At 43.6% G+C, this 17602-nt stretch overlaps 1 protein-coding gene across 3 annotated transcripts in view; it reads left to right on the top strand.

The window, feature by feature from the left end:
- Positions 1-17248, top strand: part of LOC115095247 — a 392965-nt gene extending 375717 nt beyond the window's left edge. For 2 of the 3 annotated variants that reach the window (XM_029608666.1, XM_029608667.1), the window contains one exon: positions 17147-17248. In XM_029608666.1, the coding sequence (XP_029464526.1) occupies positions 17147-17230 (84 nt within the window). In that variant the 3' untranslated portion in view covers positions 17231-17248. The remainder of the gene's footprint in view (positions 1-17146) is intronic. The other variant, XR_003857731.1, reaches the window with a different exon arrangement.
- The last annotated feature ends 354 nt before the right edge of the window (positions 17249-17602 follow it).

Genomic DNA, 17602 nt, shown 5'->3' on the forward strand with positions numbered 1-17602 from the left:
TTGAATGAGGAGTGACTGGAAAAAGAGAGAGAGAGAGACTGAATGGGGGTGAGAGTGGGGGTAGAGGGAAGGAGAGATTGGTGATGAAAGTGAGTGATAAAGAGAATGCTAGGGATAACTGAGAAGGGAGGATGACAGATGAATTTCTTAGAGTATCATAGTAAACAATCACAATGATGTTTTGATGTCATCAGAACTCTAAATTAGGATGGGTTCATTCTATTTTTTTTATGTTGTACACTACTTTGAGTGACCTTCTGAAGGATGGGGATGTAGTCTATAAATATAATTAATGAGTAAAGAAACTGGTGGGAGCAGGGGCAGATTGTGGGAAAATAGTGGCCCGGGGGATTTTTCTCCATACTGGCCCATGGGTACCCAATTACACATACAATTTGGTGAGTCACCAAATACAGAATAAAGGGACCATAAAATATACACAGAAATGCACAGACAAACTGAACTGGAAATCACAACAAGTTAGACTGTATGTAATGCAGCAATGGAAAACAGAAAATACCATCATTCCTCATAAAACATCAAACAATAAAATCAAGAACTATAAAACATCAATCACAATAGGAAAGTCATACTAAAAATATATATTTCAAAACTGCAGATGAATAGAACATCCAGTAATTTAACTCAGGGAAATTTTCAAAAATTTGTATATAACACCAATAAAATATTTCAAAAACAGCAAACATCAAATAATATTCAATAATTAGGCCACGTGAGCCTTGAAGCTGTTTTTATATGTATTTTTGCTGCAGCTTGAGAATGAAAGGAGCCTGCCGCAGAGGAAAGCTGTGGGAGCTGGCAGACAGGCATTTAGCCCGTGGTGAGGCAGCGGCAGGAAGTGTGCTGGCTGCCTCCCGCCGGCAAAAACGCAAGCAGGACAGGCGCGAATGGAGGCGGCGGAGCCTTGGTGATGAGGAGGCATGGGAGAAGTGCGGCGAACAGGCCCATGAAACCGGGGTTGGTGCCGCAGGGGAAAATACAAAAGCAGCACTTCAATGTCACATGGCTGCTGTTGGTCGCCGCGACCAACACCTATCATGTGATTGGGGTGACCGGCCCACCGGGGCATGCGTGAAGCCCTGATAGTCCAATCCGCCCCTGGGTGAGAGGAAAAAGAGAGAGCAGGAAGAGAGATGCTGGTGGGGGAAAAGAAAGGATAATCCGGTACGAGTGAAAGAGAGAGAAAGAGGTTGGCTGTGTAAAACGAAAGGGGAGAGAAACTGGTTTGGAAGAGAAAAAGGAAAGAGGTTGATGGGGAGGTATAATGGGGATTTATCTAATTGCTGGCCACTCTTAGCCAATCTCAGTTAGTAAAAGAACTGTTAGGTAAAAGAAAGTTCACAGGGAAGGAAGATATCTATGACGCCTGCTGCAAATACTGTTATGATTAGAGTGTCCTCTCTAGATGTTTCTGGGAACTATGGTTATTATTGCTTTTAAGAGCTATGCAGATGTTTATACTAAAAAATGCTTATGTGCTGAACCCATGAGGACTGTTAGTCAAGGTCAGACAAGAAACTAGGAGAACTAGGGCACGAAAGCCAACACAAAATAGTACCACGGTTTGAGAAGCAGATGTGCTGAACTGTGATAAGAACAATGGAAGGGAGAGAGACTCACTCCAGCTTCAAGAAGTGTTTGGAAGCAGAGCTTTAAGAATCTCAGCATCACTGTTACTTGTCAGACTTCCGGAGCCGAGACTGCAAAAAGATTCCTTGGGCCCATTTCAACTTTCATTAGGAATGTAAGATTTGCTATCTTTGTATGTATCTTTTAATATTTTTCTAGTAGTTATTATTATTTGCTTGCAATCAACTCTCTACTGCTTGCTGTGGTATTATCCTTTTGCATATCAAGTGCTCAAATAACCTTACATCAAATCCCTGGATCCAGGTATACTGACTCACTGTATATTAGAGGTGTGAATCGTGTAATCAATCATCTTAACGATCGATTTTGGCTGGGGGGGAGGGAAATCTGATCGTCTAGTTCTTTTTTTTCTAAAAATCGTTAAAAATCGTAAATCGGGGGAGGGCGGGAAAACCGGCACACCAAAAAAACCCTAAAACCCACCCCGAACCTTTAAAACAAATCCCCCACCCTCCAGAACCCCCCCAAAATGTTTTAAATTACCTGGGGTCCAGTAGGGGGGGTCCCGACGCGATCTCCTCCCGCTCTCTGGCCACCGCTGCGTTGAGAAATGGCGCCGGTGGCCCTTTGCCCTTATCATGTGACAGAGCAAAGGTAGCACCGGCGCCATTTTGTTTCCTGGCTCCCGACGTCACGTGTGCGGGAGATCGCCCCTGGACCCCAGGGACTTTTGGCCAGCTTGGGGGGGCCTCCTGACCCCCACAAGACTTGCCAAAAGTCCAGCGGGGGTCTGGGAGCGACCTCCTGCACGCGGGCCGTATTGCCAGTCTTCAAAATGGTTACCTTTGCCCTCACTATGTCATATGGGCGACGCGTGATGTCGGGAGCCAGGAAACAAAATGGCGCCGGCGCTACCTTTGCCCTGTCACATGATAAGGGCAAAGGGCCACCGGCGCCATTTCTCAACGCAGCGGTGGCCAGAGAGCGGGAGGAGATCGCGTCGGGACCCCCCCACTGGACCCCAGGTAATTTAAAACATTTTGGGGGGGTTCTGGAGGGTGGGGGATTTGTTTTAAAGGTTCGGGGTGGGTTTTAGGGTTTTTTTGGTGTGCCGGTTTTCTCGTGCCCTATTTAACGATACAATACAAATGCCCCTGACGATAAATCGGGGGCATTTGTATTGTATCGCGTATCTAACGATTTTGGACGATTTTAAAATTATCTGACGATAATTTTAATCGTTCAAAAACAATTCACATCCCTACTGTATATGTGCATGTTTGTATGTCGGAGAAGCCCCAAGATATAGAAGCCTCTCAGTATCTCCCTCTTTCCTGAGAATTAGCCCCAAGATAGGCCTGTAGGAGTACAGGCAGAGCCCTAAGGGGGGGTGGGTGTGTGTGTGTGTGTGTGTGTGTGTGTGTGTCCATCCTGAACTCAGAACAGGAAGGAGGAGTACAGGGGGAGCATAGGGGATTGCAGTGGGAGTACTTGATTTAACCCCATTCCCATCCAGTTCCTCAGCTTTTATCTCATCTGCAGTCATCCCCGCCATATTTTGCATCCTCAGTCATTACACAGCAACTATTCCTGATACGTTGCAACACGTTTTGATCATACCACCCCTCTACATAGTAGCATAGCATTGTGGATATTTTATTATATATCCAGTATTTGGCCTCAGAATTAGACTGAAAAAATTAAACCCTGCAGCCATTTCTCTGTGGTTAAAGTGTTTCATCTTATCTTATTATCAGTATATACTAGAAGAGTGCCCTACCAAATCAGGAGGCAGTCTCTTACATACACATTAATAGTTCACACTTTTTTGACTTCTGCTTTATGCAAAAGAGGGATAGTTAGATTGGACCAATCAAATGTCTATATTATCCCTTTCATGATTATTTATATCATTTCCCAGATATGCTTAGTATTTCCCAAAAGTGATGCACTACGTCAAAAGACTGATTAGTACAAAAAGGGGAAATAAACCAATTTTAATCAGTGGTTAATGATTATTAATTAGTCACAAGCTATGCTTCACTTATGTAATCTAATAGTGTTTTAGAAGTAAACAAGTACTGGTTATATTCTTACTGGTGTGGTGTATGCTTCCTTGCTCTTTAGCCTACTTTGTCATATGTCCAACCTTAAGCAATTTGTGTCTTATGTAAGTAAATGAGGAAGTTTCTTTTTGTAACTGCGCATCCAGGAACTTGACAGCCACTGTGCATCAACGCAGGCTGGATTCTAACCAGAGAATCCCTCCATAGTATCATGGTAAATATTGGCAGATAAAGACCAAATGGTCCATCCATCAATCTATCCAACAAGATAATCAGAATTGTAACTGCTGTTCCATGCAGATTACCCATTCATCTTCTTGTTAAGGGTTATAATTGCTGCACCATACAAGCTAGCTCCTTACAGAAAAGTTTCTACACCCATGCTTCATTTTCATTCTCTTGCTACTAAGGATCCTTTGTGTTTATTGTGTTTATCCAATGCCTTTTTTAATTACATCACCATTTTTGTTTTCACTATCTCCTTCAGGAGGGCATTCTCATCATCCACCATACCTTTCATGAAAAACATATTTCCTGACATTGTTCCTAAGACTAAACCTCACTGCTCCCTCTCACCCTGCAAAATATTGTCCCATCTCTCTTTTGTATCCAAACTAGAATATGCTGTTCACGTCCATTCATTTCTTTATTGTATTTAAAATACTTATATTCCACTATCTTCCAATTATGAATTTGTCGAGTGCAGATTACATAAATACATACATAATAAAATATAAAACAATTTAAAGCCATCCTATTATACATTCATCATAAAACATAACATTACAGCTCATTGATTCCATATGCCTCCTGGAAAAGAAAGGTTTTAATTCCCCTTCTAAACTCCTTTCAATCCTACACTTCTCTCAGCTGAACCAGCAAACTGTTCTATGCTGTGGATGCAATAAAGGAAAATGCCCGCACATGGGTCAAAAATAATTTACCTATACAAAGGATGGCTCACTCAAGAAACCAGTGCCCTATGTGGGATATAAGATAATTTTTTCTTCAATTCACAAGCATCTTCCATAAATAACAGTTTATGTATTGTTACCAATAATTGGAATCGAGCCCGAATTCCAACTGGTAGCCATTGCAGTTGCTGAAATGCAGAAGATACATGATTATTTTATTTTTATTCTGCTTTTCAACACTTCAAAGCAGATTACATTCAGATACTATAGGTATTTCCCTATCCCCAAAGGGCTTACAATCTAGGGCTTACAATTTTCCATAATGCATGGTGCGATTCTAATTTTTAAAAGGGGAGGAGTCGGGGGCGGGATTTTTGGAAAAGTGGGTTGGCTTCAAAAATGTGAAGCCATATCACACAGTTTTAATGCCAAAAATAATTACACCTTTTTCATTGGCATTAAGCTGTGCGATATATGTCCATAACACAAAATTGCGATGTTTTCGCAAATGCTGTTTTTGATGGACTCTCTACCTGGGTAACATCAAGCTAGGTTGAGAGAACATTTATTTATTTATCAATTTTTCTATACCGTCGTTCAGACATGCCATCACAACAGTTTACATTTTTAAAAGAGATACTTACTTTTTTAGAAATACATATTGAAATATAATACAATGGTAATGATATAGTATAAGGTAATGCATATATGAGGAGGAGGAGACAAAGTGGATGGAAGGAGTAAGAATGTTTTAACATATAGAAATATGATACAAGTTAAAAATATGATACATCAAATAGAAATATAATACAGGGTAATAATATAATACAAAGGTATTGCATGTAAGAGGAGAAAAATAATACAAGGTAATAAAATAATACAAGGTATTGCTAATACGAGGAGGAAGGGACAATGTGGATAGAAAGGAGTAGAAAGGATCAGCCTAATACACTATGAATCAATGTGGCACAAAAGGGGGGGGGGGGTACCAGGGGGAGGGGGAGAAGAATTCTATTCTGGGTATGCCTGTTTGAAGAGCCATGTCTTAAGTTTTTTCTTGAATTTTTGAGTACTTGGCTCTAAGCAGAGGTCAGGTGGCATGGAGTTCCAGTGGGCAGGGCCTGCGGTGGATAGGGCTCGTTGTTTCATAGAAATGAGGTGTGTGGTCTTGGGGGGGGGTGTATATAGACAACCTTTGTAGGCAGATCTAGTGGGGCGGTCAGAAGAGAGAAAGCGAAGAGAGTTTTCAAGCCAGTGGATGTTGTGGGTGTGTAGGGATTTATGTATGACAGTGAGGATTTTGTAGGTAATGCGGGAGGAGATGGGGAGCCAATGGAGTTTTTTGAGAACAGGGGTAATATGGTTGGATTTACGGGTTTTGGTGAGAATTCTGGCTGCTGCATTTTGTAGCATCTGTAGGGGTTTGATAGTGGTGAAGGGGAGGCCAAGGAGGAGGGAGTTGCAATAGTCCAGTTTGGTGAGAATAATTGCTTGGAGGACAGTGCGGAAATCGTGGAGATGAAGAAGGGGTTTGAGTTTTTTAAGGACCTGTAGTTTAAAAATAAGCCGTCTTTTATGGTGGCATTGATGTGTTTTTTCAAATTAAGTTGTTGGTTGATGGTGGCTCCAAGATCCCGTACACTGAGAGGGAAAGAGATTGAGGGGGGGAGGGGATCATTGCATAGGAGGAGTGGCATTATGTTATGTTTTGAAGAGACAATTAGTAACTCAGTTTTTGACATGTTTAAGGCCAGGTGTAGATTGGTGAGGAGGGTGTTTATGGATGAGAGGCAGTTTTCCCAGATTTTGAGTGATTTGGATAAGGATTCTTGTATAGGGATGAGGATCTGGACATCATCTGCATAAATAAAATGTTTGAGGTTAAGGTAGGAGAGGAGTTGGCAGAGGGGTATAAGGTATATGTTGAAAAGAGTGGATGAAAGGGCGGATCCTTGGGGGACACCTTGCGTTAATTGGATGGGGGTGGATACCACGTTACCAATTTTGACTATGTAGTCTCTGTTATCGAGGTAGGATTTAAACCAGAGATGAGCCGAGCCTGTAATGCCAATTTCTGTTAGACGATTCATGAGGATATTGTGGCTTATGGTGTCGAAGGCAGACGAGATATATAGTAGGGCGAGGATGTAGGAATGGCCCTGGTCAAGGCCTTTCAGGAGGGTGTCAGAAAGGGAGATTAAGAGGGTTTTAGTGTTGAAAAACTTGCGGAATCCGAATTGGGATGGGTATAATAAGTTATGGGTTTCTAAATAGTCGGATAATTGTGTGTTAACTACCTTTTCCTTGACTTTGGCTAGGAGGGGAAGGTTAGAGATGGGTCGATAATTGGCTGGATCAGAGGGGTCTAAGGTGGGTTTTTTGAGGAGGGGTTTGATGACGGCCTGTTTCAATGAGTCTGGGACTTTTCCAGTAGAGAGGGAGCAATTAATTATTTCAGCTAGGTGTTTGGAAATGGTGTTAGGGATGGATAAGAGGGATTTGGTGGGGATAGTGTCAGAGGGGTGGGTAGCGGGTTTAATTTTTTTTAGGATGGATTCAATTTGCCTTGATGAGGTAAGGTCAAGTGTTTTGGGATTGGCATTGTGGTTTTTGGGGGGATTTGTGAGGGGGGCGGTTGTGGGGAAGCAGAGCATTAGGTTTCCTATTTTGTTGATAAAGAATTGGGCAAGTTCGCACTTTCTTTTGGATTCCTTGTCGGAGTTGGGGGGGGGGGCGGCTGTCTTTGTGAGTTCTGTTACCAACGAGAATAGGGCTTTGTGTTATACTGGTAGTCATGAATTTTGGTAGTGTAATAATCACGTTTGGTCTTAAGGGTGGAATTTTTGTAGGTGTGGAGGGCAGATTTGTATATGGCTGATTGTTTGGGGATGGGGTCTTTGCGCCAGCTTCTCTCTTTTATTCTGAGGTTGAGTTTAAGTTTTTTTAATTCTGGGGTGTACTATGGTTTCTTGGTATCATGGGAGTGGCAAACTACTCTATTGATAAGAGGACATAGCTCGTTCGCGATGTTATTGGTAAGATTGTTCCAGGATGAGAGTGCAGCATCGGGACTGGTGAGGTCTAGTTTGTTGAAGGTATTGGAGAGGGAGGAGATTAAGTCTTCTTTGGGACAGGGTTTTCTGAATTGTATGGTATTACTGTGTGTGGGGTTGTATGTAGATGGAGTCTTTATTGATAGGAGAATTTCGACAAGTGAATGGTCTGACCAGGGGACAGGGGTGCAGTAGGGAGGTTTGTGACAGTGTATGCTGGAATTGACAAAAATAAGGTCTAGTGTGTGTCCTGCTTTGTGTGTGGGAGATGTTATGAGCTGTCTAAAGCCGAGGGCGCTGAGGGAATTCATTATTGAGTTACAGGAGGAGAAGGGTGGGCTAGAATCTACGTGGAGGTTAAAATCTCCTAATATGATTGCAGGGGTGTCAGAATTGATGTTGTCAGTGATAAATTCAATGAGGGGGAAGGGGTTTTGTTCGAGGAGGCCTGGTGTGGAGTAGATGAGGCATATTTGGAGTTCTTGGGTTTTAAATAGGCCAATTTCAAGTCTGGGTGGTGATATAATGTTGAGGAGTCTGAGTTTGAGGTGCTTCTTGGCCGCTAGGAGGAGGCCACCACCTCTTTTTTTGGGTCTTGGGATAGAGAAGATATCATAGGTTTGTGTGGGGAGCTGATTTAGGAGAACAGTGTCTGAATGTTTAGGCCAGGATTCAGTAATGGCGCAGATTTCTGGCTTGCAGTCTAGGAGGAGGTCATTGAGGACAGTGGCTTTTTTAGTTAGGGATTGGGCATTACAGAGTATGATAGATAGGGTGGTAAGGCTGAGGAGCTGAGTTAGGGGGGAGATCATGATGGGAATGAGGGATTTGCAATGTGCAGGGGGGTGGGATATAGAGGGGGTGGTATAGCGGAGGGTGGGGAAGTGGATGCGGGGGATGTTGTATGCTGTCATGTTAGGAGGAAGTGACGGTAGGCAAACAATGGAAGTTATGCTGTAGGGCTGTAGGGAGGTTACGGTTCCACATGGGGGGGGGGGGGACGGGCTGGGGGGTGGCTCAGGGGGTAGGGTGGAGGGTTGAGGGCTGTTCCTAGCGGGCTGGCGCAAAGGTAGAATGAGATAAGAGGAGAGTTGCTTCTGGGGGTAAGTGGACAGGAGAAGAAATCCTTGCAGGGGATGACGGTAGTAGCGGGAAAAGGAGGGGGAAGAAGTAATGGAGCCTGGTAGAGGAAGGGCCCGGGGGGGGGGGGGGGGGGGGGGGGCAGGAGGGGTAATTACTGTAATCGCTGTAAGACTCATGTTAAGTCATTTAAATGTTTTATGTAAACCGAAGTGATTAGTAACATTGTTACTAGAACCCCTGTATATAAAAAAAATGTTAAATAAATAAATAAATAAATAAATAGTTAGATGTAGGCTATCTCAGGGGGTGAGCGGGGAGATTTTGCCTCTAGTAGTATTGGTTAGCATGTACCAAGTAGGAAAAGCATTACAGTATGTTCAGCAGGCCAGGTTTCACTGGCGGCGCAGATAGCTTGCAGGGAAGGGGAGCAGGGGTGAGGGGGTAGATAAGAGAAAAGGGGGCACTTCAGGGCTGCAGAAAGGGGCGCAGAAAGGGGCAGGCCCCTGCGTCGCGTGACACCTGCAGCATGTGGTCCTTTAAATTAGCAGGATCCATGCTCTCAATGACGTTGCTTGAGGGCGGGTTTAGCAGCATCGAAGCGGGGGAGGTGCGGTCCCGATCGGGGGGGGGGGGGAAGCAAACAGGTGACCCACGTGTGCTCGATCCGAGCCCTGGACCCCGGCAGGTCAGTGCCGCTAGCGCAGGCAGGGAGAGCAGCCAGCAGAGAGAGAAACCTGCAGCGTGTGGTCCTTTAAATTAGCAGGATCCGTGCTCTCAATGATGATGCACAAATCTCATCATTGTGTGAGTTTCCTCACTCCGATGGACATCATATCTTCACAAGAGTGTACTGTACTGTTTGTATGTCTCACTCTGCATGTCAAAGTGGCTCCTAACCCCTACACTACTACCTAAACCTCACTTCGAGTTACTAGGTGGGCCTCCTATAAAGATATAATTAGCTAACAACTAGAAGGGCCTTATAGCTAGTCAGTCTCTCTCTCTCTCTCTCTCTCCCCCCCAATGGTTGCAGGTAGGAAATACAATAGCATACATTGTGATAAATAGGCTATTACCCCAGGACAAGCAGGATGCTAGTCCTCACATATGGGTGACATCATTGATGGAGCCCTAATGTGGGAAAACTTTCTGTCAAAGTTTCTAGAAACTTTTGACTGACCCTGTGAGGCCACTGAGCATGCCCAGCATGCCATGATATTCTCTGCCACAGGGGTCTCTCTTCAGTCTTCATTTTTCCGTGCTGCTGTAGGCATCGCGGAGCAGGAGCCTTGAGAATATTTTCTCAGTATTTGCTGACTAAAAAGTCAATTATTTCTCATTCATTTTCTCCCACAAGGGATCTCTCCGATTTCCACTGGCTGGTGAGTAATCGCGGTCTCGTTTTTACTCATTCAGTAAAAACTTTTTCTCTCACAATTTTCCCTCATTTCATCGATGGCTGTCGATTGAAAATGGCTTCAGGATTTAAGAAATGTCCTAACTGTATTCGGACAATGTCCATTACAGATCCACACCTCGAGTGTGTTCTTTGTTTGGGGGACAAACATGATGTCACAACCTGCTCTAAATGTGCAGAGATGACTCCGAAGGGCAGAAAACTTCGTCAAGAAAATATGGAGCATCTATTCCATCTGCAGCTTTTGCCTTCTCCCTCAACATCGACAAAATCGTCTCCGGCCGGAGACTCAAAAAGAATAATATTGAAAAAACGCCATCCGGAGGGGTCGGGAGACCATCCATCGGCAACGACATCGATAGCGTCAATGAGGTCAGTAGTTGAACACCGACCGAAACACCATCATAGACATCGACACACATCGACCCCGATGGAGCTTCTTTCCCCGGAGGCACTGATCGCTAAGCGGCCAAAACTTCAGGAAACACCACTGGCCTCGAAGCCGGGGTCTTCACATGAAGAACATAAGAACATAAGAAAATGCCATACTGGGTCAGACCAAGGGTCCATTAAGCCCAGCATCCTGTTTCCAACAGTGGCCAATCCAGGCCATAAGAACCTGGCAAGTACCCAAAAACTAAGTCTATTCCATGTAACCATTGCTAATGGCAGTGGCTATTCTCTAAGTGAACTTAATAGCAGGTAATGGACTTCTCCTCCAAGAACTTATCCAATCCTTTTTTAAACACAGCTATACTAACTGCACGAACCACATTCTCTGGCAACAAATTCCAGAGTTTAATTGTGCGTTGAGTAAAAAAGAACTTTCTCAGATTAGTTTTAAATGTGCCCCATGCTAACTTCATGGAGTGCCCCCTAGTCTTTCTACTATCCGAAAGAGTAAATAACCGATTCACATCTACCCGTTCTAGACCTCTCATGATTTTAAACACCTCTATCATATCCCCCCTCAGTCGTCTCTTCTCCAAGCTGAAAAGTCCTAACCTCTTTAGTCTTTCCTCATAGGGGAGTTGTTCCATTCCCCTTATCATTTTGGTAGCCTTTCTCTGTACCTTCTCCATCGCAATTATATCTTTTTTGAGATGCGGCGACCAGAATTGTACACAGTATTCAAGGTGCGGTCTCACCATGGAGCGATACAGAGGCATTATGACATTTTCCGTTTTATTCATCATTCCTTTTCTAATAATTCCCAACATTCTGTTTGCTTTTTTGACTGCCGCAGCACACTGCACTGACGATTTCAATGTGTTATCCACTATGACACCTAGATCTCTTTCTTGGGTTGTAGCACCTAATATGGAACCCAACATTGTGTAATTAGAAACACCAGTGGTCATACCTCTACAGGGATCTGTGGAAGGAATATCGACGCCTCCACTGCCACCGCGTTCAGCTGCTCTGCCTGCACCAGCTGTTCCCCAGGAATTGTCGGATTTTATCCAGCAAGCGGTGCTCCAGGCCCTAAAGGAGCAGATGCCCATTCCGGCACCCGCGCCGATGCTGTTTTCACCGATGCCGGTTCCAGAACCGATACTAGTACCACTACCGATGCCGGTGATTCCACCGAAACCGGTGACTACACCGATGCCGACTACTCCATCGAGGCCGGTACCTACACTGATGCGGACGATTCCGTCGATGCCGGTGCCTACACCGTTGCCAGCACCACAGCCTAAGGTAATACCAGCACGCCCATCGATGCCACTGACGCCATCTTCGATACCGGACCCGATACCATCAATACCGATGACACCTGGGGATCCAGGGCATCCAGAACGAGCATTATATGAACTCATAATGAAGAGATTTGACGAGGTAGTCGGAGCTCTTCCTCCCAAGCCCCTGAAAGAACAACCTGCAGGGCTACCCCTCGATGACCCGCAACCAGGTCCTTCAGGGCTTCCTCGTCCACCTAGATCATCTCCAATATCTCCCCATCAACAAGATCCATACGATACTTGGGATGATGAGCATACAGACACTTCCTCTGAAGGTTTTATGTCAGATCCTTCACCTCCAGATCCAAGGAAGAAATCTCCACCAGAGGATTTATCCTTCACAAATTTCATCCAGGATATGGCAGACACCATACCCTTCACCTTAGTGAAGGGTATGGTGTCTGCCAATTTGTGGATCCTCCAAAGCAGGTAATAGCCATACCTGTCCATGACGACCTTCTGAATTTACAACATCAACTTTGGGAGAATCCATGCTCAGTGCCTGCTGTAAATAAAAGAATGGAGACGACTTATTTGGTGCAGTCTACTCCTGGCTACCAAAAGACACAGCTTCCACACTAATCGGTGGTGGTAGAATCCGCACAAAAGAAGTCAAAGAGGATAATGCCACATTTCTCAACTCCCCCAGGAAAAGATCACAGATTCTTGGATTCCCTGGGAAGAAAGGTTTATCAAGGAGCCATGTTAAATTCTAAGATATCTTCTTACCAATTATACATGACTCAATATCAAAGAAATCTGTGGAAACAGATGCAAGAGTTTATATCCTCGTTGCCACAGCAACATCAAGAAGCAGCCTAAGCAATTATTCACAAAGGACTTGAGGCTGGCAAGCACGAAGTCCGTGCTGCCTATGATGGATTTGAAACAGCATCCAGAGTGGCAGCATCTGGAATAAGTGCAAGACGTTGGGCATGGCTTAAAGCCTCGGACCTCAGGCCTGAAGTCCAGGAAAGATTAGTTGATCTCCCATGTCTTGGTGATAACCTTTATGGTTCCAAGGTTCAAGATGCGGTTGCTCAATTAAAAGAGCACACAGAAACCCTGTGACAACTTTCATCGATTCCGCAGGATCCAACTACACAGTCATCTCGTCAGCCTCAAAGAAAAGAACCTAGAAGGCCCTTCTATCAACAGAGGCGATATTACCCTCCAACATCAAGGGGCAGATCTACTAGGCCTCACCAAAGAGCTCAGCCCAGACAACCTAGGGCGGCTAGGCCTCAACCTCCACCACAGACGGGACCGGCTGCTGGCTTTTGAGGCCGTTCCCAGAAACCAAAGCCATCTCTTCAATCCTCATCCACATCTTCCAGTAGGAGGCTGAGTATCCTTCTTCTACAACCATTGGTTACAAATAACAACAGACCAATGGGTACTTGCAATAATATCTCGAGGTTACAAACTCAGTTTCCTCTCAATTCCAAGAGATTCTCCTCCGAGACCTCTTTCGCTAACAGAAAATCACAAAATCCAATTGCAAGTAGAATTATCCACTCTTCTGAGAGCCAGGGCTGTACAGCCGGTGCCCCGGACTCAGCAGGGCAGAGGATTCTGTTCCCGCTATTTCCTCATTCCAAAGAAAACCGGAGGCCTATGTCCCATCCTAGACCTCAGAAATCTCAACACATTTCTGAAGAAAGAAAAGTTCAAGATAGTTTCTCTAGGCACCATGCTTCCACTTCTTCAAACAGGAGATTGCCTTTGTTCTCTGGATGTTCAAGACGCTTACATTCCAATATTCCCTCCTCATCGCAAGTATCTGCGCTTCATGGTGGGTCATCAACATTTCCAATACAGAGTACTGCCATTTGGACTTGCCTCTGACCCTAGAGTATTCACCAAATGTCTGGTACTGATAGCAGCACACTTGCAAAAGGAAAGTGTCCATGTCTTTCCCTATTTAGACGACTGGCTCATCAGAAGTCAATCTCAACAAGGAGCTCTAGCTTCTCTTTGTCGAACAATTACTCTACTTCACTATTAAAGGAATGCTGAATATTTATATAATCTTATTGTAATAAGAACATTTTGTTTCAAAAATGTAATGTGGATAGAGCACAAAAGAAGTGTACATGTTGAGAACAACATGATGTTTTAGCAGGGGGGAATGTAGCAAGGATAGAAATCGGTTATTTACTCTTTTGGATAGTAGAAAGACTATGGGGCACTCTATGAAGTTAGCATGGGGCACATGTAAAACTAATCAGAGAAAGTTCTTTTTTACTCAATGCACAATTAAACTCTGGAATTTGTTGCCAGAGGACGTGGTTAGTGTAGTTAGTATAGCTGTGTTTAAAAAAGGATTGGATAAGTTCTTGGAGGAGAAGTCCATTACCTGCTATTAAGTTCACTTAGAGAATAGCCTCTGCCATTAGCAATGGTAACATGGAATAGACTTAATTTTTGGGTACTTGCCAGGTTCTTATGGCCTGGATTGGCCACTGTTGGAAACAGGATGCTGGGCTTGATGGACCCTTGGTCTGACCCAGTATGGCATTTTTTTATGTTCTTATGTTCTTAACCCCAGATTTAAAAAAAATAATTAAATTTACCCACATGCTCCATGAGGCAGGGTGGTCTGGAGGCCAGCAGACTAAAGGGGACCCACAGAGACATTCAGAAAGAATTTCCATATTATTCTAACAATTTGGAAGAGCAGAGGAGAAGTAGCATTGTGTTTAGGAAGAAGCTATGTTGTGCAGGAGCCAGACCACTGGAGTGCTTATGTTTCCTTCCACAGTCCCAGCAAGGCTTACAGATAATAGATCAGCTGAAACAGTCAGTGCTAATGCCACTACTTTCCTGGTCACTGTAGCAGAAGTAGTTTGCTAGCACCACTATGATTTTAATTTAAAATGTCAGGCAATGGCTTGGAGGGCCTAGCTGAAGGGGATGCAGGCCCGAACAGGTACTAATGTGGAAGAGAGATTGCTTCCGGTTTCATGGCTCTAAATGAAATTAAACAAAAGTTTTAAAAAATTGAAAAAATGATGAATTTAAAAATTTAAATAACCTCCAATCCTAGCTGAGGAATAGCTAAGGAAGGGCCATGTAAGTTTTGGAAACCCCAATAAAATTTCACATACCCTGATAGAAATTTGCATAAAAGCAATAAAATTAAAAGGAAATAAGATAAAATGGATGCTTAGGTCACCAAAGTGGGTCTCAAGAAGCTGTATCAAACCAACCAAATCTAAGTTTTTGGGGCTATAAACAACTAACACTGAGGTATGAAAACCCTGGAAAATCACAAAATGCATGTAAAAGATGAACAGAAGTAGGGAGGACATATAATCAGAGATACAGATTCAACATTTTAAGTGAATTACAAGTGAACAGAAAATTTATAAGAAAAATTGGAAGAAAGGAGAGCTTTTGGCTATAAGAACTGGGGTAAATAGACTTCCAGAAGGACAGGGATGTCATGTGGCATCATTAAATGTGATATTAAAATGTGAGTGAAATAATTCTGAAAAGTTACATTTTATTGACTCCAGTCCACACAAATATTTATAGTCTGGTCCAGGTTTTCTTCACTGGACTTGCCTGAAGTAGTGCTGGACCAGATTCCAAACAGGTCAGAATACTCAGAGAAGAAGCTTTAACTAAGGAAACAAATATAGAGTCAATGTAAGCCACCCAGTGTAGAGACACTCCAAAGGAAGTAAGGTAGACAGGTCACTTAGCTATACAAAAAGTATTAAGAAGAGGCATACACATCGAAATTATTCAAATACTCTAATTAGACAGAGAAAGGGTTACAGTTCACTGAGATGACAATAAGCTATACTCATTCTAAGGGTCACTAAAAAGAAAGTTCCCTAGCTTGATGCACTCTCTACTTGGGTACTATCAAGCTAGGGCAAGCATTGTAGAAATCTCATCTTTGTGTATCTTTCCTCATTCCAAATCACATCAAATCTTCATTGATGTATACTGTGCTGTTTGTACATCTGACTGTGCATGTAAAACTGCCCCAAACCCTAGACCACCACCAAAACCCCACTTTGAGTCACTAGATGACCCTCCTATAGATGTATATTTATTTATTTATTTATTTAAAAGTCTTCTATACCGATGTCAGTCGAAACATCACCTCGGTTTACATGGAACAAAAGCAACGGAAATTACAAGTAACAGGGGAAGGGTAAGGGGTACAAAAAACCATAAGGAGAGCAGAGTTAATAAGTGTTAATAGTTAATAAGTGTGCCACTCCAGAGGCTCTCTATCTCTCACACTCCCTGAAACAGGATTCATGATATGCCATTTTGGGCATATCGCACAGCTTAACGCCAGGAAAAAAGGTGTAGTTATTTCCGGTGTTAAAATGTGCGATAACATGCATTACACTATGGCAAGCAATGTCCCTCATTTTCATAAACCCCACCCAAACTTTTCCCCTTTGACTAAATTTTAGGAATTTGCATACACATCGTGCAAGGATATTCTTTCAAAATTCTTCCTAAAATGAAATCTGTGGGGCGGATTTTAAAAGGCCTGCGCGCGTAAATCCTTCCGGATTTACGCGCACAGGGCCCTCGTGCGCCGGCACGCCTATTTTGCATAGGCCGCCGACGCGCGTAAATCCCAGGGCTTTGGAAAAGGGGAGGGGGCGTGTGGGGGCGTTCCCAAAACGCCGCGTCGTTTCGGGGGCGGGCCCGGGGGCGTGGTTAAGGCCTCCGGACCAGCCCCCGGGACCAGAATACGGAACGGGGCTGCCGGCCGGCGCGCTTTCAGCAGGCGTAACTTTGCTGACAAAGGTAGGGGGGGGTTTAGATAGGGCCGGGGGGGTGGGTTAGGTTGGGGAAGGGAGGGGAAGGTGGGGGGAGGGCGAAGGAAAGTTCCCTCCGAGGCCGCTCCGAAATCGGAGCGGCCTTGGAGGGAACAGGCAGCGTGCGCTGGGCTCGGCGCGCGCAGGTTGCACAAATGTGCACCCCCTTGCGCGCGCCGACCCCGGATTTTATAAGATACGCGCGTATCTTATAAAATCCAGCGTACTTTTGTTTGCGCCTGGTGCGCGAACAAAAGTACGAGATCGCGTATTTTTTTAAGATCTACCCCCGTGTGTCATACTATTTTTAGATGCTAGTCAAAAATATCAAAGCTCTCAGGTATTTGTTGATTATTTTAATTTAAAAAATGTTATTGCTTCTTCTGCATGATAGGAAAAAAGATTCACTTTTTAAGTGCCTCTTCTAAAGCTGATCTTTTTATTTTTTCACTTCTGTTTTCTAGGTATTTCCAGTTTGTCTGCTGATATATTATATAGGAGAAAAAGATGAGATTGTACGAGGAGAAAATATAACAAATGTAATTTAATTCTTCTTAACAATCTAATTAAAGAGAATTGTCAAAGTCAAATGGATTGAGTAATTTCCAGGTATTAGTATTTTATAAAATATAGTATTGTTATTTCTATGAAACTTGTATTTATGGTTATAATCTTTGATCCATGGAAATAATAGCTTATTTTATCAAAACACAAGCTCCCATTAATTGAAAATTACAGTTGCTAATTTCATTCCATTGGTTCAAACTATTGGTAATATTTAGAGTGGTGCTTGATATTAATCTGAAAAATATAACCTACTAGTGGAAATACTTATAAAAAAAAATGGAGGAGGAAATTGGCTTCTACATGACTAGACTTACTCTGCTAACAGTGGACACAGAACTCTCATAAATAGCAAG

Source organism: Rhinatrema bivittatum, chromosome 7, assembly GCF_901001135.1.
Source record: "Rhinatrema bivittatum chromosome 7, aRhiBiv1.1, whole genome shotgun sequence".
NCBI lineage: Eukaryota > Metazoa > Chordata > Amphibia > Gymnophiona > Rhinatrematidae > Rhinatrema > Rhinatrema bivittatum.